The 22,651-nt window shown below is 45.6% G+C and overlaps 1 protein-coding gene across 9 annotated transcripts in view; it reads left to right on the plus strand.

Moving 5' to 3' along the window:
• Positions 1-22,651, plus strand: part of DST (dystonin) — a 522,626-nt gene that overhangs the window by 419,992 nt on the left and 79,983 nt on the right. For all 9 annotated transcript variants that reach the window (XM_068960483.1, XM_068960482.1, XM_068960484.1 and 6 more), the window contains 3 exons: positions 314-1,785; positions 19,331-19,492; positions 20,924-21,094. In XM_068960483.1, coding sequence (XP_068816584.1) covers positions 314-1,785; positions 19,331-19,492; positions 20,924-21,094 — 1,805 coding nt within the window. The remainder of the gene's footprint in view (positions 1-313; positions 1,786-19,330; positions 19,493-20,923; positions 21,095-22,651) is intronic.

Consider the following 22,651-nt stretch of genomic DNA (forward strand, 5'->3'; position numbering starts at 1 on the left):
GGAAAATCACAGAGGTCAGAAGTTACAACTGATAAGGGGTGAATTGTTTATCAGCATCACCCGGAGCTCTGAGCAGTAGTCACGTCTCTGCCCTGGGATAGAGGTGGCTGGGGCATCTGGCCGCAAAGCTCTCTCGTCTTCTTGTAGAGCCCGTCTCTTGCCCTCCCAACCCACTCTTTGTGCGTAATATCGGTGCTAGTAGCCTTTGTGTTTAGGTTATTCTGTGTTTCTATTTGGTGGTTTTTCCCTTGGCTTTTCACAGGTTCATTCAACATTTTGATGTAAAATAAACCTGTCTGATTTCATTTTTTAGAGACCCATGTCGAGCACCTTCAGTCAGCCTGTGCCAGCTCTCACCAATTTCAGCAGATGTCTAGAGATTTCCAGGCTTGGCTGGATGCTAAGAAGGAAGAACAAAACAAGTCTCCCCCGATATCCGCCAAAGTCGAGGTCTTGGAGTCATTAGTGAAAGATCAGAAAGACTTCAGGAAAACGCTGACCGCCCAGTCTCACCTTTATGAGAAAACCATTGCGGAAGGCGAAAACCTGTTACTAAAAACCCAAGGGTCTGAGAAGGTAGCCTTGCAGTCACAGCTGAACACTATCAAAACCAGCTGGGATGGACTGCAGAAGCAGGTGAAGGACCGGGAAGACAGGGTGAAGGACACGCTGGAGAGAGCCCTCAAGTATAAAGAGCACGTGGACACGCTCAGGCCGTGGATAGACAGATGTCAAGCCAGCCTGGAGGAAATCAAGTGTAGCTTGGATCCCACTGAGACGGAGAATGCCCTCGCCCAGCTGAAGGCTCTGCAGAAGGAGATGGACCAGCATTTCGGGCTGGTGGAACAGCTGAGCAGTGCAGCCGGCAGCCTCCTCGGCGTCTGTGAGGCGGACCAGGAGGTGGTGGCAGAGGAGAGGGAGCACCTGCTCCGGAAGGTGGACACGGTCACTGAGCAGGTGCACAGGAAGAAATTCTCCCTTGAGAACATGGCCCAGAAATTTAAAGAGTTCCAGGAAGTTTCCAAAGAAGCTCAGCGGCAGCTTCAGGGTGCAAAGGACCAGCTCGCGGTGCACGACTCCCTGGGGCCCCAGGCTCACAGCAGCAAGTCCCTGACCATGTTGCAGACCCAGCAGAAGGCCCTCCAGACCTTGAAGTCGCAGGTGGATCTGGCCCAGGGGCTGGCCCGGGACCTCGTGGCGGAGGCCTCCGACTCCAAGGGCACCTCCGAGGTACTGCTCCAGGCAGAGACCTTAGCGCAGGAGCACGGCGCCCTCAGCCAGCAGGTGGACGACAGGTGCCAATTCTTAGAAACCAAGCTCCAGGGCATTGGCCATTTCCAGAACACCATCCGAGAGATGTTTTCTCAGTTTGCGGAGTTTGATGATGAGCTGGACGGCATGCCCCCAGTTGGGAGAGACACGGAGACACTGCAGATGCAGAAGGAAGCCATCAGAGCCTTCCTGGAGAAGCTGGACACGCTCATCACAAACAACGCCAACGCCAATAAGACCTGCAAGATGATGCTGGCCACGGAGGAAGCCTCTCCCGACCTCGTCGGCATCAAGCGGGACCTGGAGGCTTTAAGCAAACAGTGCAACAAGCTCTGGGACCGCGCACAAGCCAGGAAAGAGCAGGTCGAAGGGACCATTGTGCGCCTTGAGGAATTCTACAGCAAACTCCAGGAGTTTTCCACTCTCCTCCAGAAGGCTGAGGAGCTTGAGGAGTCTCAAGGCCCCGTTGGCATGGAAACAGAGACAATTAATCAACAGCTCGATGTGTTCAAGGTAGGGAGTGCTTCCTTTGTATTCTGCGTTTTGGTTATTCAGAGACGGGAATAGAGACTTCCTCGTAGCCCAGTGGTTAAGACTCTGTGCTTCCGCTGCAGGGGGCACAGGTTTGATCCCTGGTCAGGGAACTGAAATCCCACATATCTTACACTGTGACCAAAAAATAATAGTAATAATAAAAAAGAAAACTTCCATTAAAAAAAAAAAGACTGGTTGACAGATAAGGAGGTGGCCTGTTTTGTAGCATCTTCAGGTAGGATCACCAGGCAGTATTGGAGCTCAAATGAGCATCCGTGTAGGGGGTATCTGGGCAGGGCGGGTGGGTCCTTCTTCTTCTGCTTTGGCCTCTTGTGGGATAAGGCTTGAGATGACCTAGGAAGTCACAGGGTGCTTGGAAAGCTGGTGTCTATTTTTTTAAAGTTTTTATTCATTTGCATTTGGCTCTGCTGGGTCTTCGTTGCCCTGCGGGCACTTTCCCTACTTGCGGGGCTGCTCTCCACAGGCGGTGCGCAGGCGTCCCATCGTGGTGGCTGCTCTGGTTTCGGAGCGCAGGCTCCAGGTGCCCAGCACTGGGCCCCCCCTGCCTGCTGGCGCACAGGCCCGAGGGCCGTGGCACCCAGGCTTAGCTGCTGCATGGCGTGTGTGAGCTCCTGGGCTGGGGACTGAACCCTGTCTCCTGCGTCGGCAGGCTGCTGCCTTGCCGCTGATCCTCCAGGGAAGCCGGCGTTGGTTTCTGACGTCACTCACGGCTCCCGCATCTCGACCGCGGAGACCAGTGCCTCCGCCCATCACGAGTGTTTGCCCTTCGTGCTTGTGTCCTTGCATTTTCTCTCGTGGCGAATTAGTCTCTTCCTCCTCTTTTCCTTTTCATGGTCGTCTTCTCCTTTTTAGCTTAGTTTTTTCCCCAAGTTCCTCTTTTAGAAGCAGAGTTCCCTTTTGTAATCCTGGGTCTATAAAACTTAAGATTTTGGGCTCATGCCCCAGACTATTGGGAGTAAATTATTTCTGATGGGATTATGAGCACCCTGGGACTGAGTACAGGTGGGGCTTCCCTTGTGGCTCAGCTAGTAAAGAATCTGCCTGTAATGCAGGAGACCCTGGTTTGATCCCTGGGTTGGGAAGATCCCCTGAAGAAGGGAAAGGCTACCCACTCCAGTATTCTGGCCTGGAGAATTCCATGGACTGTATAGTCCAAAGGGTCACAAAGAGTCAGACACGACTGATTGACTTTCAGTTTACACTTTGGGCTGTACACATGGGGCTGAGTACATGTGGGGCTGTACACTTGGGCTGAGTACATGTGGGGCTGTACACTTGGGCTGAGTACACGTGGGGCTGTACACTTGGAGTGAATACACATTTCTCACTAGCAGCGGCAGTGATGCCTGACGATGGGAATGCGGGGAGAGGGTGGTGAGGTCAGTGCCAGGGTCCGGGTCAGTGATGTGGCCTTGATCAGGGTGTCCTGCACAGAATCCCGTCTGGATGGGGACAGAGGGAAGGTCCTGGCTGCCCAGCCTTCGCTGCTCAGGACTGACAGGAGCCTGTGGAGTGGCTGGGGGACCATCCACGAGGTTCATTCTGCTTTGCAGTAAAGGCCGGTGTGACGCTGAGTCCCGCCGCCAGCCCATGAAACATCAGATAGGATCAAATACAAACAGAATTTGCAAACCTAGAAATCATTTCCCGGGAGAAACGCATATAAATCAAATAGACTTCAAAATTCCCTGCTACTGTACTTGGCAATGCCCTTCCTTTGCTTCTCTTTCATGACATTGTTTTTAGGTGACTGAATTTTGAAAAGTAACTTCAAAGTAGCTTCTTTTTCTTCTTTGTTACTAACATGATTATCTGCTGTTTATGCAGTGCCTTTGAAGCCCCGTCCCTGCAGGGCTTAAAAGCCTGCGGTTCTGAATTTGGGTCTCGATTCTGGAGGTGGAAGGAGCGGCCTCACTGTTGACTTAACTCCCTTCATTTCTCTGTCACACTGTCATACTTGTGGTTTGAAAAATAAAGGTTTCATATAGGAGAATTCTGTATTAGAAAAACAAAATGCTGTGGCCATTGCAACTTGGAAGACTGGGTGGAGGCTCTGAGGAGTGAGTCTCTGGGATTTTTGTGGAGCCCAGCAAGCAAGGCTGGATGCTCACACGACAGTGATCAGAGGGTCTCTGCCCTGCTGCAGGTTGGCTCTGTTCACGGCCTTCATGAAGTAGTCCCTGTTCCCTAGATTTTCTGTGCCTTTGTGTAGGAAAAAAAAGAGCAGGCCTCATCTCTTCTCACTACTTCAACTATCTGTAAGAAAAAAAAAATCACTATTTCTTTGAAAGTATTTTGCAAACTGAAAAGCACTAAATAAGCATCGTTTCCATTCATGGATATGGAGATTGTTTGACTGTGAAGAAAAACAAAGGGATCATGTCTTCTGAAATAAGCCACTTGACATGCTGTATCTGTTTTCTGATTACTTTGGAAGGAGTTGACTGCTTTTAATGAAATTCAGTAATAATAATATCAGGACACACCTTCAGTGTCTCGAAAAACCCAGTGATTGAAATAAAAGTTTCCAAGGAGACAGTTATCTTCATTTGGTATGCCAGTGACATTGGTAAAAAAGAACAAGAACGTTATGGTAAATAAAGATAGTAGCTTACACAGTCACTAACTCTGTTTTCTGTGTGTGTGTTACACGCGAATGTGCTGAAAAATAACCATTACAACAGTTAACATTATTGTGGGCTTCTATGTGTCAAGCATAACACTTGGAGAGGGAAATTGCAACCCACTCCAGTATTCTTGCCTGGAAAATCCCGTGGATGGAGGAACCTGGTGGGCTACAGTCCAGTTCAGTTCAGTCACTCAGTCGTGTCTGACTCTTCGTGACCCCATGGACCACAGCACGCCAGGCCTTCCTGTCCATCACCAACTCCCAGTGTTTACTCAAACTCAGGTCCATTGAGTCGGTGATGCCCTCCAACCATCTCATCCTCTGCCATCCCCTTCTCCTCCTGCCTTCAATATTTCCCGTCATCAGGGTCTTTTCAAATGAGTCAGCTCTTCGCATCAGGTGGCCAAAGTATTGGAGTTTCAGCTTCAACATCAGTCCTTCCAGTGAACATTCAGGACTGATTTCCTTTAGGAGGGACTGGTTGGATGTCCTTGGCGTCCAAGGGACTCTCAAGAGTCTTCTCCAACACCACAGTTCAAAAGCATCAATTCTTCGGTGCTCAGCTTTCTTCATAGTCCAGCTCTCATATCCATACATGACTACTGGAAAAACCATAGCCTTGATGAGATGGACCTTTGTTCGTAATGTCTCTGCTTTTTCATATGCTGTCTAGGTTGGTCATAACTTTCCTTCCAAGGAGTAAGCATCTTTTAATTTCATGGCTGCAGTCACCATCTGCAGTCCATGGGGTTGCAAAGAGTTGGACACGACTGAGCAAACACTAGACTGTCTTTAATCCAGTTGACAGTCTTGAGAGCTGGGTCCTTTTATTATTTGCATGTTATTGTAAGAAAGCTGAGACCAGGGAGGGGAAGTGACATTCCCAGGGTCACATAGGTGGGAAGTGTTAGAGAGGGCCTGGATGTTTTGTGAATATAGTGCAGTGTTTTGGTCAACTTTATTCATCACATTGCACATCTTACATCTTTTCTGGGAAACTTTCAAATCATCTTTGCTGTAGACTGATTTGGGTGGCTTGAATAACCATCCATTGTTGTCATTTATGTTTGTTTTCCTGATTTTTTTAAATTCAAGTATGGTTGATTTACAATATCATGTTAGTTTTAGGTGTACAGCCAGAGATTCAGTTATACATATATATATATGTATATTTATTGTTTAATCCCTCTCTCCCCCATATACATTTGTATATAAATTTTCAGATTCTTTTCCCTTATTGGTTAAGAATCTTCCGTATAGTTCCCTGTGCTGTACGGTAGGTCCTTGTTGGTTATCTCTTTTATGTAGAGTAGTGTGTATATCTGGTAATCCCGACTTCCTAGTTTATCCCCACCCCACCTTTTCCCTTGGGAAACCAAAAACCTGTTTCTCTGTCTGTGAGTCTCTGTTTTGCAGATAAGTGCATTTGTCTTTTTTTTTTTTTTAGGGTTATCATTTGAGATTTTTCTCTATCTGACTGACTTCACTCAGTATGACAGTCTTTATCGCCATCCGTGTTCCTGCAGGTGGCCTTATTTCATTCTTTTATATGGCTGAGCATTCCATTCTGTATCTGTGTCACATCTGGTTCAGCCATTCGTGTGTCAATCAATCATTGCTTTTCTTAATCCGGAACACCAGGAACACTTAGAGAATATGTTAGGGACACAGGTCTGTAGATGCGACGATGAGGACGACGATGAGAACAGTTAGCCTCCAGCAGCACTGCTTCTGAAAGGGAGCCAAACATGTCCTTGCTTAGTAATTATATCTTTCTTGGTCATAGTTGTAAATTAACTCAGATCTCAATCTAACTTTTGCTGGGCTTTAAGCTTTGGTTGAACATGAGTTTTAACATAATATTTTAGGAAGATTTAAAAATTGTCTTCAGTGGAATAATGTGTATGGAGTTAAAAAAAAAAACACTAGAAGTTTGCTATAATTTCTGAAAATGAATCAGAAAAGCACCACAGTACTGGACCTATTTCCATTATAGACTTTGGAATACAATGCAGTTTGTCATTACTCTACCAGGGAGCTTTAGTTTAACCTAATGTCATGGGGAAAAATCTTTCAACGGTTTTTCATGGCATAGAATAAGCTGCCCTCTGAGTCGTTCTGAAGCTTCATAGCTATTCCCCAGTTGCCCAGTAGGGATGCCTTATATTCACTGGGGGCATAATGGATTATATAAACTAGATAAGATGGAGTTTTAGGGTTCCATTCTTTTTCCCCCTAAAATTTAACCTTAGAAATAGCCGTTAATATCCTTGAAAGGATAAAGTTAATTCATATTTAATAAAACCCAAATGTAATGATTGAAAATAAAAACTGTTCAGAACCAAGAGTGTTAATTCACTGTCAGTGAAAGTATTCCAAGTTGCTGAAAAGAGATTGGTACTACCTTTTGGGTTACTTTAGCTATATTTTAAAATAATTTGAATCATTTTCCTGTTTCTAAATATTAGTCATTGGACTAAAATGTTTAAAGACTGATGTATTTTCTACTACTATTGATAACCCAGAGTACCGTGTTATTACATTAAAATCTGTGTACACTATCATACATTCCCAGACAAAAAGAAAAGGTCCCTTTGGTGTTCCCTATCACTGTCTCCTGTTGAAGATTCTCAGCTCAAGACTGTCTTCAAATCAAAACTACCTTATCAAATAGAATATTAAGGTTTTCATGTTTTTACTGTTTCAAAGACATACCATCTCTATACACGGAATATACACCAGCCTTCCTATGATGTCACCAACAGCCAATCAGATCTTCTGATCATCGTGAAGTAATTATTATAAGCACACTGAATTGATTTAATCTCAGTGAAGAGCAAAGAAACTTGATGTTTCAGTGAACACATATAGTCACATTCCAGCTAAATAATGACCTTCCCCAGCTCCATCTGGGCCATGGTAGAAAGCCTTACCCACAACCTGTTCCTGGTTTTTCCGGCCACTCTGTGGCTGCCCCAGTTTGTCACTGTTTGTTCCCACAAATGAACAAATCACTGGTACACGTCTCTCTGAACCAAAAATTTCTTAAAGCAGAGAATTTTTAAGCCAGTACTTAAGTTTCACGTTTGAAGAACTCATTAACAAAAGAAACCACTTGTTACACACAAGTACACAAAAACAGTTTCATTTTTTCCTAGATTATTTGGCTTAATCTTGATGTACAGTCGTTAAAAGAACAGAAATAGGAGCAGTGCTGTTGTTCAGTCACTCAGTTGTGTCCGAGTCTCTGTGACCCCATGGCCCGCAGCACACCAGGCTTCCCTGTCCTTCACCATATCCCTGACTGTGCTCAAACTCATGTCCATTGACTCAGTGATGCCATCCAGCCATCTCATCCTCTGTTGTCCCCTTCTCCTCCTGCCTTCAATCTTTCCCAGCATGAGGGTCTTTTCCAATGAGTCAGCTCTTTGCATCAGGTGGCCAAAGTATTGGAGCTTCAGCATCAGTCCTTCCAATGAATATTCAGGGTTGATTTCCTTTAGGATTGACTGGTTTGATCTCCTTGCAGTCCAAGGGACTCTCAAGAGTCTTTTTCCAACACCACGGTTTGAAGCATTTCTTCAGCGCTCAGCCCTCTTTATGGTCTAACTCTCACATCCTTACTTGACTATTGGAAAAACCATAGCTTTGACTGTACCGACCTTTGTCAGCAAAGTAATGTCTCTGCTTTTTAATACACTGTCTAGGTTGGTCACAGCTTTTCTACCAAGGAGCAAGCATCTTTTAATTTCATGCTGCAGTCACCGTCTGCAGTGATTTTGAGCCCAAGAAGGAAGTAATAGCATATACATCACCAGATCGGGCCAGCCACCTGCATCCAGATGAAACGGTGCTGGAAAGTCCCTTGTGGACAGCAGTCTGGAATCCCAGTTGGGGAAGGATCCCGGGCAGTGTGTCCACCCCGTGGGCAAGACTTCAGATTGAAGTTTTGTGGACTGCTGCTTGTAATCACAGGCTGCAAAGTGATGTCATCATCAGTTGGCACACAAAAGTCTCTCTCTGGTTTAATTTTTACAATGCTGTTTGGTTCACCTAGTGAGTCAGAAGACTTCTTACACCCTGGGGGATTGGCCAGGCCCTCAGGGGCTTAAGAGATTCCAGGACATATCCTTTCTTATCCACAGTGCTGTGCTTGTAAGGCAGGCATGGAAGCCAGGGTTGGAGGCAGGTCAGAGGCTGGCTCTTGCTTCCAGAGCCTGAAGACTTCCTCCATTTTAATTTTCCTGACAGCCAAGTTGAAACCGGATACAAAAACCAGAACACATGTAACTGTGCCGTGATGAATGTTCTCGGGCACAGGGGAAGGCACTGGGCACCCAGCATCCTCCTGTGAATGCTGGGGGACCTAAGATGACAGGTGTCATGAAGCTGGCGCAGCCGGGTTATTTGATCCTATTTGTAAAGAGTACTGCTAAGAAAACATCACTTTCCAAGTATCCTATTAAGATGTTTATTAAATGATCCTGAAACAATAATGTCACCATATTTTTCAAGGTAAAAGTAAACTGTCCAAAGAATGCTTTAATAGTGGTTTTTAAGTGGTCCATATTGTTCCATTGAGATCAATGACAAATTGTTCTCTGTTTTGTTGAGAACGGGAGAAAATTCAATAAAACTTTCTCAGAAGTGGTTTTTCATGGGGGGAAATAGTCCTACTTGCCTGGATTTTTGTTAATAAGCCTGTATTAGTAGGCAGATTTCACAGCACCTTCCTCTGGTATTTTTAAAGGTGACTGTTTCCACTATAGAAACTGTCCCTTGATGCACGGGCTGTATCAGCTGGTCCCGTTTATTCAGTCAGCTGTGTCAGAGTGGCTTTAAGATGTTAGGAAGAAGAAATCTCAGCTGTGCTGGCAAGCGAGAAGGCCCACGGACGCAGAGGCCGCGCCTTGCCGCGGGGATGGTGCTGCCGTGGGGCAGGGTTCCGCCATGCGTGCCAGCGGAGCAGGTGGGCCTTCATGCTTTGAAAGGCTGTGCTCCTGGGAGCATGGCCTGCGGGCTCTCTTTCTGTGTCTGTTTCTAACTGATGCCATGCTCTGGGTGTCCTGTGGCCTCCTAACTCCTGTGGCTTCACTGAAGACCCAGGAGTTAAACACAGAAAACAAACTTACAGTTACCATTACTTCTGGAACTAACACAGTATTGTAAACATTGTAAATCAGCTATACTTCAATTACAAAAGAAAGGTCAAGGAGTCAAAGTAGGTCATTCTCAACACCGTTCCCGCCAGTGATTTTATACCAGGGGACTTTTTGGTGGTTTATTGTTATCTGGATAAATTAGTATCTTAATTTTAAAGTGGTTCCCGCTCCCCACCCCTGCAAAGTGCCGGGCTGTAACATCTCTTGTCATTATCATGGGCTTTCCTTAGATAAAAGGAGATAATTTATTTTACTCACATGGGAAGTTGCTTAAAGGTGTGGGTGTCCATGTGTGTGAGAGATGGGAACAGAGAGAGAGAGGAATTTGCTTTGCTGTTATGAAATGATGTAGGTTTCTTGATAAGAAAATCTGATGAGTTAATGTTTTTTAAACATTCATCTAGGTCTCGATTCATGCATTAAAAAATAGCCTCAGTTGGTAAATGCTGTTAAGATAGCGCACAGGAAGCTAAGGAGTGCACGTTTAAAGGCCCTACCTAATGTTCAAGATAAATATCCATCAAGAATAAGTTTCATTACTTGTTTGCTTTTGTCACGGGGTCTGAATATCCTTCTTTCCTTCAAATGTAAAGTGTATTAAACTGAAATAAATAGTTACTGCATAGTCATCTAATGGAGTTTCCCCGGTGACTTAGCAGTAAGAATCTGCCTGTGCAGGAGCAACAGGAGACGCAGGTTCGATCCCTGGGTCTGGAAGCTCCCCTGGAGGAGGGCATGGCAGCCCACTGCGGTTTTCTTGCCTGGAGAATCGCATGGACAGAGGAGTCTGGTGGGCTACAGTCCACAGAGTCGCAAAGAAAGAGTCAGACACAACTGAAGCAACTTAGCACGCACGCACGCACACATTCATCTGATGACTATTCTTGAAGATCCTTTATCCATCCAGGTAAAGAAGTTATCACTTTAAAACCTGAGAACATAAGATGCTTTTGGTTTTCCTTAGCAAAAAGCGTATCTGTTTTAGAAAGAATAATAGAAATTGTTGTCTGTAAGGCCTAGGTTTGTACTTAAAGCAAAAAACCCCACACATCTCTTGTCTGGCTTCTGATTCATATTTCAGGAGCTACCAGGCCAGGAAGATAAGTTCATCAGCTTTTATGGATAATATTGCATTCACTCACAAACGTTGTCCACTTAACTGCACTTGAATTTCCTAATATTTCTAGCCTTTCAGCTCTAAAAACTCCATGTTTCAGTTGATAAAATTAGCCTTTTATCTTTTCTAAGACATGGATGATTGTATGATACTTTGTGGTAAGATTCTTCAGAAACTTTCTTTTCTGATTTTAGAAATATAAAATGAGAAAGTGGTACTATCTTGCTTATAATTCAACTAGTGTTTGTGTACTTTTCCGAAATTATCTACCTTTGGAAAGTATTTTAACTGGATCACATCAAGTAGGCTGTGTAGACTTGCCTTTCGAGACCAGTTTAACATTGCGATTTCTGAATACTTTTGACTGCTTTTCGGAAGAGCTTTGCTCATTTATTCATTGTATATTTCTTATATGTATAATGGTTAGTATTTAACACAGTTCAATACATCTTTATTTTATTAATACTAACTTTAGAGAGCATCACATTGAAAAGTAGCTGTATAAATCGAATTTAGGAAGAAACAATCAACCAGTCGTGTCCTGCTCTAAATGTGAGTTCTCTTAAGTTACCCAGATAGATCTTTGGAATCTGATTTCAAGTAACAAAGATAAATATACAAGTTGTTGTCATCAATACCAATATAATGTTAAGAGTACAAATATCAAATGGAACCTGAATGTGCCAGGATCATCTTTTGTAGAGTTAGTTGAAATCAGCTTAATAAAATAGGAACTCAGTTATTAAATAAATGGTGCACTGTTAAATATAATCCATCAGAGGAGATTTCTCCATCGCACTTCCTGCTTCCCGGCTGTGCCCCACACACTTTCTCATCCAGACTCTCCACCTCACTGTCAGGCACACGGGGTGGGGGTCCCGCCTCTCTGGGCACCTGCACTTTGCCAGGGTTTCCTGTGCTGCTTGGCAGATAGTGGGGCCTGTTTGATGAATGACTGAAATAATGAATGAATTATTTGTGTAGCTTTAAAAGTGTACTCTTCATCTCAAATGCAAGGTTGCTGTCCTTAGCTTTATAGAGAGCTGGAAGACCAGATTAGAACTGAATTCATGATTTAGAGTTAGAGCCTATGGGGCCTGGAAGTAGGGCCATTGTTTCTTAGGAAAAGTTCTGTGAGCACCTCTGGTCCACACCCCGTGGAAGCTTTCTTATTCACATAGCCACGAGTGGGTAGCTTCCCAGGAGCTACTTGCGTAAGGAAGGTCGTGGCAGCTGGCAGTCAGTCCCTCCGTCTCTGCTGATTGTGGCCTGATGCCCGACTCATTGTTCAAACACGGTAACTGTGGGCGGGTTTTCTTTGTCTTATTATCCAGGCAGCAGAACAGCCTGTGTGCTCAGATAGAATCAAGTGCTTGCTGAGATATTTCACTTCTTGACCGTGAAGAGTGGGCTTTGATATTATTATGTTGATGGGTAGTGTATTATGTATATTATCCCTTATAGTTGGCTATGTATATATTTTTTCCAACTTAATACGAGTTGCATCTAATAAGTGTTGAATGAGTATGTTGCCTATAGAGTTCTGGTTATGGAGAGACTTTTTTTTTTTAAGATTCAGTTCTTAACGTTTATAAAAAATCATTTTGGAATCATTTTCTGATGAAAGGTACAAAAGGCCCCTCCCACATCTCTTCTGTTACATTATCAGAGAAGTTTACTGTTGTTTTTACTAGACCTGTCTTCACTTGGGGCCAGCACAGTTTTATTTATGTTCGAAAGATTATTTTGTGAGTTTGAGGAAAGAAAATCTGCCCTCTATCTGCTATTCTGGCATGATTGCTTATTTCATAAAATAAAGAATGGATAGATCTTAGTTTACTTAAATGAAACTGTGAAATTTTCTCCCTGCGCCAAAGGCTAAGGTTTGGCTTGCTGTGTTAATTTTCAAACAGTATTATTTAAAGAGTGTTTGTTCAGTGGATAAAACGCCCTGGCTGTGATTTTGTTAACGAAATATCCAGAGTCGCTTAACCACCCTTGATCTTAGCCCAAGCCTTGCAGTAACCTCGAGAGGCATGCATAGTTATTAGTAACGGCTCATATCCACGTCCGTGGTGCCCAGGGCTCCATACCCTAAGGAGTGGTTTCCTCCGGAGAACAACAGTTCAACTTGAACTTGGGCTTTTAAAAAGAACGACAGGAGGTCCAACTTGAAAGTGATGCGCGCTCTACATCGCGTACCCGAAGGGGGTGTCTGAAGACTTGATCTGTGCCTTCATCTGCGAGTCCGCCGCAGCGGCGCCCCTAGAGTGGTTCCCGGTGGGCGGGTTAGCCCGACTCCCCGTTTCTCTCCCCGGGGTGGGGTGGGGCGCGGTTCCCGCGGGGCCCGCTGTCCGCGCGGAGGTGGCCCCCGCCCCGCCGGCCGGCCGCGCCCCCGCGCCCGCCGCGCGCCCCCGGGCCGGGTCTGGTTCGCGCTGATGTCACCGCCCGGCGGTTGCCTCCCGCCGCCCGCCTCTGGGCACCTCCCCCTGAAAGGCTTGCGGGCGCCCGGCCGGCGGAGGCCGGAGTCCGGGGCACATGCCCGCCGAGCCGGGTCTCGGGAGCGCGTAGCGGCGGAGCGGGCCCCGGGCCTCGGCGAGGGGCGCGCGGCAGATGCGCCCCTGGAGCGCCCAGGCTCGGGACGCCCGCCCGCCCGCCCGCCACCCCGCCGTGCGGCTGCCCAGCCTCCGAGGAAGCGCGGGGCTCCTCTCCACTGCGGGGGCCTCAGGTGGAATCAGCTGTTTTAAGGAAGATCAGATAAGACTCTGACAATGACTTTTTTTTCCCTCTAAGTGGAGTTTATACTACACCATGCTGTCTATTTACTTCGAATGGTTGCTAGACTGTGCCGGCCTGGCCTTCCAAAAGCCTATTTTTTTCCTCTTTGGATAATTCTCAATAGCCTCGAAGACGCTTAATATGGGAAGAGCCTGTCTTTCGAATCAGGATTATTTATAGCTACTCCCAAAAAGAGTAAAAGAAAATTTGAACTTTCTTACAGTGTGTTAGACTTATTTTTCTCTGAAGACTTGATCTGTGCCTTCATCGGAATAGTCCGTGGTCTCTTAAGTCTCCAAGTGTTTTTAAATTTCTGAACCTTGGTTTATTTATAAGAGATGGAGTTTTGCAAGCTGTGTTTAAGTGGATTACAATTAACCAGAGCTCTGCTGAAATTGACACTCTGCGGATAAAGATGCTTGCTCCTGGGGAAATTGTAATCTGGAAATCTCAGATGCAGAATTAGAATAAAAAGGGAAATGGACCGACAATGGAATGTTCTGAGTGTTTGAGCCACTGATAAATGTATTATTTGTTTTTTTTTTTCTGTGTTTTGGAGTATGTGAAAGGGAACTTCCAGAGGCTGGGGAGGAGACTTCTGTTCTCTGCTGTTGGATGCACTTTATTTTTGAGAGTCATTCTCACACAACCAGGTAAAGGGAAGTTTGCACGTGGACTGGTGCCCTGCTGCTGGCCTTCAGCCCCTCATCTGTGATGCATCTTTGGGCTGGAGGCACTTTATAGTTCTGTTCAGAAGTGTGCTTTTCTGGAACATACCTGGCCTTATTTCCCACTTTCTGCGTCAAGAGCTGCACTGTTTGTTGTAAAGGGCTCCGCGATGGGGAAGCCGCTGAGCAGACCAGACTGTTTACGTCAGAATCCGCCTTGCGTGGGGAAGGGTGAGGAGGAGGAGGACCTCAACATCGAGGACTGCTACGTCCCCCAGCGCTCTATCTACGACACGGTTAGGCTGAATGAGCAGATTGACTCGGGTTCCAAGGGCAGCCTGTCTTCCAGGCACTTCACAGACCGGACTTTACCCTACAGTCACCGAACACTGGATGTCAGCTCTTTGTGCTCCAACGGTCCCCTTGCTTCTTCCAGTGCCTTCGAGCTGAGAGGCCGTGAAGCCCACAAGCTCGATGAAAAGATGATCTTTGATGCCCTCAAACTCAATAGCGACGTCATTCGGAGCACAGGCTTACCCAAAGCCAAATCCCATGCGGAAAAGAAAGAGCATAGACGGTCGTGGCGAATGTTCGTCCCGGCCAGTTTTGTGGATTATGCAAACAAAAGTGAAAGCTCTTTTGTTGAACCTGCTGATCTGTCAGATGCTGTTGCCAAGGCTGGCAAGTGCAGAGGGGCTACCAGCTCTCTCACGTCGGAGGAGGACGACTCTGGCTTGTGCAGCCCTCCAGCGGAGAGGGAGGAAAAGCAGCGTCTTTTCCCCGGAGACCCGTCCCAAATCAGAAGCCTGTCTTCTGTGGAAGATGCTCACACCGCAGAGCAATACAGACCCTTTTTTTCTGTTAATTCCATCAGCGAGCAGAAGATCCCCTTGCTTTCATGCAGAAGCACCCACCTTGATGACAACTTCAAGATGATTTTACATGATGCTTTTCCACCAGAGGAAGCGAAACCTGTCCACGGTCAAAGGGAAATCCGTGGTGAAAACAGCTGCCTGCAGGATGACGGCAGAGAGAGCACTCTTAAGGGTGGTTCATTCATTCTGCCAAGAGAGGGAGAAAACAAGTGCATTTCTAACCCCAGAGAAGAAGGAAGAACCTACGGATCAGGAGAATTCCAAAGCACCGCCCAAAAGAGGGAATTTGTGGGAGACTCTCCCGAGGAGCTGGCTGTCTCTCTCACAGATCTGGGGGGAAATGTCGTCGATTGGGGTGGCACGAGTTTAGTGGAAAATCTGACGTTATTGACACAGTACGATTCAGAAGAATCCAGCGTAGCATCCCAAGATGATGTGGAGGCTCCTCTTTCTGTCCAGGAGATGGAGGCGACCTGTGAGCCCTGCTCCTCACAATTCAGAGCGGTAAGAAAGCAGGCCACTCCCCGGAAAACAGGAGCCCAGGCAGGAACCTTGGACCCTGTCTGTAATGGCTTTCACTCTGCTCAGGTAATTAACAGGGATGGGAAATTTGCCATCAAGTGGTCACCGGCGTCTCTGACACTGGTGTCAGTCCCGTCCTGTCTTTGGCTGGGATGCAGTAGGTGGGGGCAAGGGGTGGTTGACTGGTACCCAGCCAGATGGCAGACATTGATCCATCGATCACTGCAAGCTAATTAGGGATGGTTCCTGAGGAGCATGATCACTGCCAGCTGGTTGCGTTCCTGCTCCTGGTGGTAGGATGGTGGCCCCGTTCCTCTTCGTTTGAATGCCCCCCTTCCACTGTGAATTCATGTTAAGCTTAGGCTTCTCCACAAATTGTGGTTTAAGGTCCTGCCACTTAAGGGCAGTTATATGGGATTTATTAAGCTTGAAGGGGCTTAGGAAGGAGCAAGCACAGTGTTCCATTGTTGTGGTCTGAGAAGTGCTCTCCTCAAGCCGAGGACTCTCTACGCGTGCTGAAAGTGTTCTCTCTGCAGCTCTGCATTCGGGGAGAAGCAGTTGTGCTGCCTTCTGCAGTCCGCGCAGCCCGCCTTCCCTTGTGCTAAGTGCTGAGTGAAGGGTGCAGCCTTGTCATAGGGAGACATCGGTTGTCAAGCCTGTAATTTTTTTCTCCCCACTTAGATTAAAGTTCAGCTATTTTGGTCCTTTTCCTAAGCTCTTCTGGTAAACTTTGCCTCAGAGGTAATTTTACTTTATTTTAAGCTTCTCTTGTGTTTATATGCTTGAGGGTTAGCCTTAGGGAGAGTCTCTCTTCCTAGGTATTTTGTTACTGAGAGATAAGGCTTTTGGATGCTATCAGTCTGTGAAATAATTGATCTAATTAGCCATGCCCTTTCCTTGCATTGAATGGTGTGCTAGTTAGAAAGCTTAGCAGAGTGTTTATTTGCTTACTATAAAGGATTTTGCAGTTTATTTGTAGAAAGTAATTAAACTCTTAGGAGTATATAGATTCTTTAGTAGTTTTTTTTTTTTTTAACCCTTAGTGAATCTTGGGAAGCACTTTTGAAAATTACTACAGCCTCAACCAGAACTATGCTGATAGACAACCCTGAAATTCATTTCTTTCAAACCAAGACCAGAAGTTAAGACAATTTACTGAAACATTTTTATTAGTTTTGTTGTTTTTTTGCTCTGAAAACTAGCTATGGGGGAGAATAAAACTTTTCCCTCAATCCTTATGTACCAGACAAGTTCCGGGAATTAAAAATGTAACTTGTTTTCCTCCCCCTCTTTTTTTTTTTTTTTTTTGGTAAGTAGTAAAACATATCTCCAGCTTTTCCTAGAAATAGTAACTTGGAAAGTGGTATAGAAAAAGAAGTAGGATCATACGGCGGAATTCTGTTTTCAACTAATTTGCAGTGTTTCTATTGACATTAGGTACACTAATGCCTTTTAAAAATTATGAAAAATTTTATGTATTTGTCCCAGTTATTTGGGGAACTCCTATAATTCTTTGTGTGTAATTGACTTTTTATATTGAGTATTGTTCTATAGAAACAGTTAGCTAGTGTGGAAACTCAGAAAATGGGCTTTTTGCTGAAAGGGGACTTTTAGAAGAGGTGATTGTGCATTTTTTGTTTGCTCTTCTTTAATGTACTCATTCATACTATAGCCCAGACATATGCTGGCGTGGGCCAAAGTCAGGGGAGTTTGGCAGCCTCTATATCTTTCAAAATTATTTTCCATGCTGTGCCTATAGTTTTTTCTCAACTCCTATTTTGATATTTGCTTTTATTGTGTTTTCCTATATTCTGTTTAACTATTCATTCACTTGGACTGTTATATTTATGTCGTATAATGACTCAGCACCCCAAACCTTGTTTTCCCTTAATCTCCAGCTGAAGCTTTCCTCCCTTCGTTAAATGAGTTTATTGTCCTCGTGACACCTTCAAGCCCTATATTAAAAGCATTGGTGTTATCTATGAAAGAGTTGATGTACAGTATTATCTGTTGAGGAATGATCATCACCCACCCCAAGATAGCAATACAGTTTTCTATACTGGCTCCATATTACAAGCTAGGTACTGTGGTAGACCCAGGAAATAGAGCAGCTCTAAGGAAAACAAATTGGTGTTTTCATGGAACTTACATTTTACTCTTTAACACATTAGTTAGATACTTTGCCGGTTGCAGGCAGTGCGGCCTATAAGTTGGGTGGGCTGGAGGGTTGGCCGGGAGGTGCTGGAAAGCCGCCGACAGTGCAGGCAGGGCCCACAGGGGGGAAGAGTGGCCGTGCAAGCCACGTGTGCTGGGATCCGGTGGGGAGGCCTCTGTGCCTCTTGCACGCCCGTTGGCGTCTTGGCAGAGGCTGAGAGGCTTAGGGGCTGGACGTGTCGGCATCCATGCTGATGCAGCGCTTGCCTGCCTCTTTATGCCGTCTGTGTCCCCGTGTGTGGCCCCTCTGGCTCAGCTCATCTTCTTGTCAGTGACCCCCATTTCCAGTTGAGGCTCCAGTGTCATTTGCCAGCTAGCAGCAGGCCTCCTTAGAAGAGCCCATAAGGATTCTTGTCCGGGAAGGCCCATCTTACCATCTTGCTACTTGGCATTTTCTGTACTTTTTCTTTTCTTTCTTTTTTGCTCTTTAAAAAGTTATTTTATTGAAGTATAGTTGAGTATAATGTTGTGTTGATTTCTACTCTACAGGAAAGTGACTCAGTTATATAGGTACACTTTTTCATATTCTTGTCCATTAGGGTTTATCACAGGATACTGACTATGCTTCCCTGTGATACACAGTAGGACTTTTGTTGTTATCCATCTTACTTTTTATTTGTTGTTAATTGAGGATCATTGCTGGATTGTGTTGGTTTCTGCCGTCCGTCAGCATGGATCAGCCATAGGTACACACGCGTCCCCTCCTGTGCTTCCCTCCCATCCCCTGACCACCCCTCCAGGTTGTCACAGAGCCTCGGTTTGAATTGAAGCATAGTTGACTTACAGTGGGTGATTTCTATCGTGCAGCAGAGTGACTCACGGATACATATAGGTGTACATGTTGGTTTTTTTCTGTTCTTTTTCGTTATGGAATGGATGTTGAGAAGGGTTGCATGTGCTGTACAGCAGGACTCGGTTGTTTATTCATCCTGTGGGTAATAGCTTGCATCTTCTGACTCTGAAGTCCCAGTCTGCCCTTCTCACCTCGGCAACCACGAGTCCATGCTCTGTGTCTGTGAGTCTGTTTCTGCTTTGTAAATACATTCATTTGTGTCATATTTTAGATTCTATGTGTGAGTGATATCATACCGTATTTATCATTCTCTTTCTGACTTTCTTAGTATAATAATTGCTAGTTGCATTCATGTTGCTGCAAATGACATTAAAAAAAAAGAATGAAATAATGCCACTCTAAACCTTTTTTTTACTAGTTAAATTGGAGTGATAGGCGATTCCTAGTGCTGTGATAATGAAGCGATAGAGAAGACATGTCCACTCTTGTTTTCGTTTTATAGGTAATCTGATGAAATGCAGCTAGAATATCATTCCTGAATTTTTCTTAGTGGTTATGATAATATTATGAATTTATGTTTAGTGTTTTACTAGTATTTGTAAGACAGGCTAGGCAACAACACATGATTTAGGCAACCAGGATTATCTTCATCTGTAATAATCCATACCAGCTGATTGAACAGATGTTTGTATTTGGTGACTGTTAGGTACACTAATTCAGAGAATTATTGTTCTTTCAAACGTAGGTGTTCCAGAAGGAAGAGATTGAACCCCTGCAGGTGAGGCATCAGGATGTGAACTGGCTGGGGCAGGGCCTCATCCAGAGTGCCGGCAAGGGCGCCAGCACCGAGGCCCTGGAGCGCGACCTGGACGACGCCGGCGCACGCTGGAAGACCCTCAACGAGAAGGTGGGGTGGCGCTCCCTCCGGGTCCTTCCTGCAGATTGTTCGCCAGCATTTGCTGGGACCCCCAGTCCTGTGTCCGCTAGCCAGCCTCCCTGCCCTGCCTGCTCCTTGGCTGCCCTGTGACCTGTGGCCCATCCCAGGTGTCCCCAGGGGTGGGGGCGCAGATGCAGGCAGCGAGCCGGGTGAGGCGGGCCCTGTCTGGACCGTGGCCAGGTCCTCTGCCCTGGGCTGGGACCGTGCACACACCTCCGAGGGCATGGGGGCTGCTTGGCGCCTCAGATTAGTGCCACCCAGGAGCCTGGGCTCCCCGCTGCCAAATGGCCTCCTTATTTTCCAGAGAACTTGGAAATCTCACTTTTTATGTGAAACCTAATTTTCATTCATCAGCAACTCATTCCGCACTGTGTAACAGGTCCCACAGTGCAGCCGTGTGTCTGTCCGCCCTGGACTGAGGGTTTGCACCTCACTGTAGATCGCTGAGTCCAAATGTCATGGGATGAAATGAAGATTCCCCCCTTTTCCCAAATGTGCGTGACAGAAAACACTGGAAAGTAACGCTGATAGCTGAAGGATATGATGCTGAAACACAACAGCAGCTCTTTATGTGACAGAAATGATCAGAAAAGGGTTTTGGGATGGCAGGGCTCGTCTGATGCTGGAGGGAATTGTTTTTGGAGTTTTTCCTGCTCTGAAATCTTCCTTGGTGGCCAGATCTCAAGACAGCGTTTATCCTTCTTTAGAGTCTGATTCACAGTATAGTGCTACTCACACAAACGGGGATGCAGGTCAGGTATAAATATATTCTATGGTACTTAAACTGTCTTGCCAAGCACTTGTTCAGTCCAAAAAGAAAAGACCTTTGAGGGGGCGATAGGGTATCTCTGTGTGGGACACAGAGACTCCATTTACTGGAGGACAAAGGCCCTGTCTTGTTAAGAAAAGCCTCTATAGAGCTTGGAGCTCACAGAATTTAATTGGATACTTCATAGTTATTTTGTGTGGGTGAATGTAATTCTGATTGTCTCTATTAAATAACTTTTTTTTTTTAATCTTAGTCTTAAAAAAAATTATTATCCTTGATTTTCAGTGTAGGGAATAATGGAACCCCATGGATAATGGTAAAAATGAAAAAGGCACTGTTTCTTTCAGTAACCTTAAAATATTTGAACCGTTCTTTGCTAATCATCGGTGTATTGGATACATCCAAAATCCGAGAGTCCTCCCCTTTGGCATTGACGAGTTGAGAGTAACCTTATCTTAGGCTGACTTGCTGATGAGCTCGTCTCCTTTCTGTCTCTATCCTGCCCACGAGCAGTGCCTTGAGTAAGTTTTAAACGAGAAGGAAGAGAGAATCTGTGGTCAGTGGGCGGGGTGGGCTGGCGGGCATGTGCGGGTTCTCCGAGCGTGGTGGTAACTGAGGCCCTGGCTATGCAGGTGGCCCAGCGGGCAGCCCAGCTGCAGGAGGCCCTGCTGCACTGCGGGCGCTTTCAGGACGCCCTGGAGTCCCTGCTCGGCTGGATGGGGGACACCGAGGAGCTCGTGGCCAATCAGAAAGCCCCGTCCGCCGAGTTCAAGGTGGTGAAGGCCCAGATACAGGAGCAGAAGGTGAGTTAGCGGAGCGCGCATCCTGTTTCCGGTTACACCTTAATAACGAGAGTAAACGTTTACCCTGTGACTCTGTCTGTATTTATAGGATGTCTTCATTAACCAGTAATCCATGTTCTAGACCTTGTTTTGTTAGTCATTCAACAAATATTTGTCCACCATCTGCCACAGGTCAGTCATCCTTGCAGGTGCCGGAGCTATACCGTCAAATAAAAAACATAGAAGTTCCTCATCAAGTTTAAGTGTTAGTGGGAAGGGAAGAACAGGGAGAGAGAGACAGAAAACAAAAGTAAGCAATTAGTATTAACCTTGGCCGCTGATAAATAAAGCCGGGTGGGAGCTAAGAACTGGGAAGAGAGAGGGTAGAGCTGGGGACAGTAAGTGCTAACTGGAGAGGGGACGTGTACAATTCTTTTGAAAAATAGTGCACTCAAGGGCGACCTCACTCAGTGAAAGGATGACTTCGAACAGAGATGTCACAGTTCTTTGATGTGCTGGCTTGGTGCACATGCAGTTGTCTGTTGTATGAGGTCAGTGGGGGCAGTTTATTATGGTTCAGCCTGTACTGACGAGGCAGAGAGTTGATCCCTGCATTCAGAACTGGGCTCTTGTGTCTTTTGACGCTGCACATACAGGATCCAGTTGGAAAGACACTCCTTAGAGGGATGCTGACTCCTTAGGGCCACACCTACAACTTCTGTGGTCTTGGGAAGCATTAATGACCTGTCCAGTATTGATCTGTGTCGTCCACGGCTTGAAATGACGCATGGCAGTGGGGGGCTCCTGGAATACAGTGCATTGATAAGGTTTACCTTTAAGAAGACAACACTCTTAAAAAAAGGAATGGATTCAGAGGCTTGGTTGGGTTTTGGCATCCAATACTACTCTCTCTGAAAATTCTTTGAAGACTTTAGTATCTTGACAAATTAACTAATTAGAAATAGATTTAGAGGTAAGGAATAAAGAAACATAAGAGGAAACACATTGCATTTGTTTGGTTTCTGAAAAAAATTGATACATATAATATGTAATAAAATATGTGTAATTTCTATAATGTAATAAATATAAATATATAATATGGTGTTGAATAAAATGACTATTACCATTCATGATTTAATTTAAACCTTTAGTATTTACCCAGAGTTAATGAACAAGGCTTAGCCAACGAAACCTGTCTGTCGATTTTGCTCTTAGTTGCTAGAAGCTATTCATTAAAGTTTACTGAAAGTAATCCATTTAATTGTTCCCTTTACTGCCTAAACCACCTGTTGTACTTTGATTTTATGATCTCTGACCTGTGTCAAGAGAGGACGTCTCTTCCCCTTCTCTTGGGCCCTGTTCCTCTCCCCTCCTATGTGGTGGTCTCTCTTAAATTGCTGTTAAGCTTCTTGTTTTGTATTGGAGCATAGCTGATTCACAGCGTAGTGATGGTCTCAGGTGGACGGCAAGGGAACTCAGCCATACACACGCATGCATCCGTTTTCTGCCAAACCCCCCTCCCATCCAGGCTGCCGCGTAACACGGAGCAGAGTGGGCTTGGCGGCGAAGTGGCAGTGG

The sequence above is a fragment of the Capricornis sumatraensis genome, chromosome 22 (assembly GCF_032405125.1).
Source record: "Capricornis sumatraensis isolate serow.1 chromosome 22, serow.2, whole genome shotgun sequence".
Classification (NCBI taxonomy): Eukaryota; Metazoa; Chordata; class Mammalia; order Artiodactyla; family Bovidae; genus Capricornis; species Capricornis sumatraensis.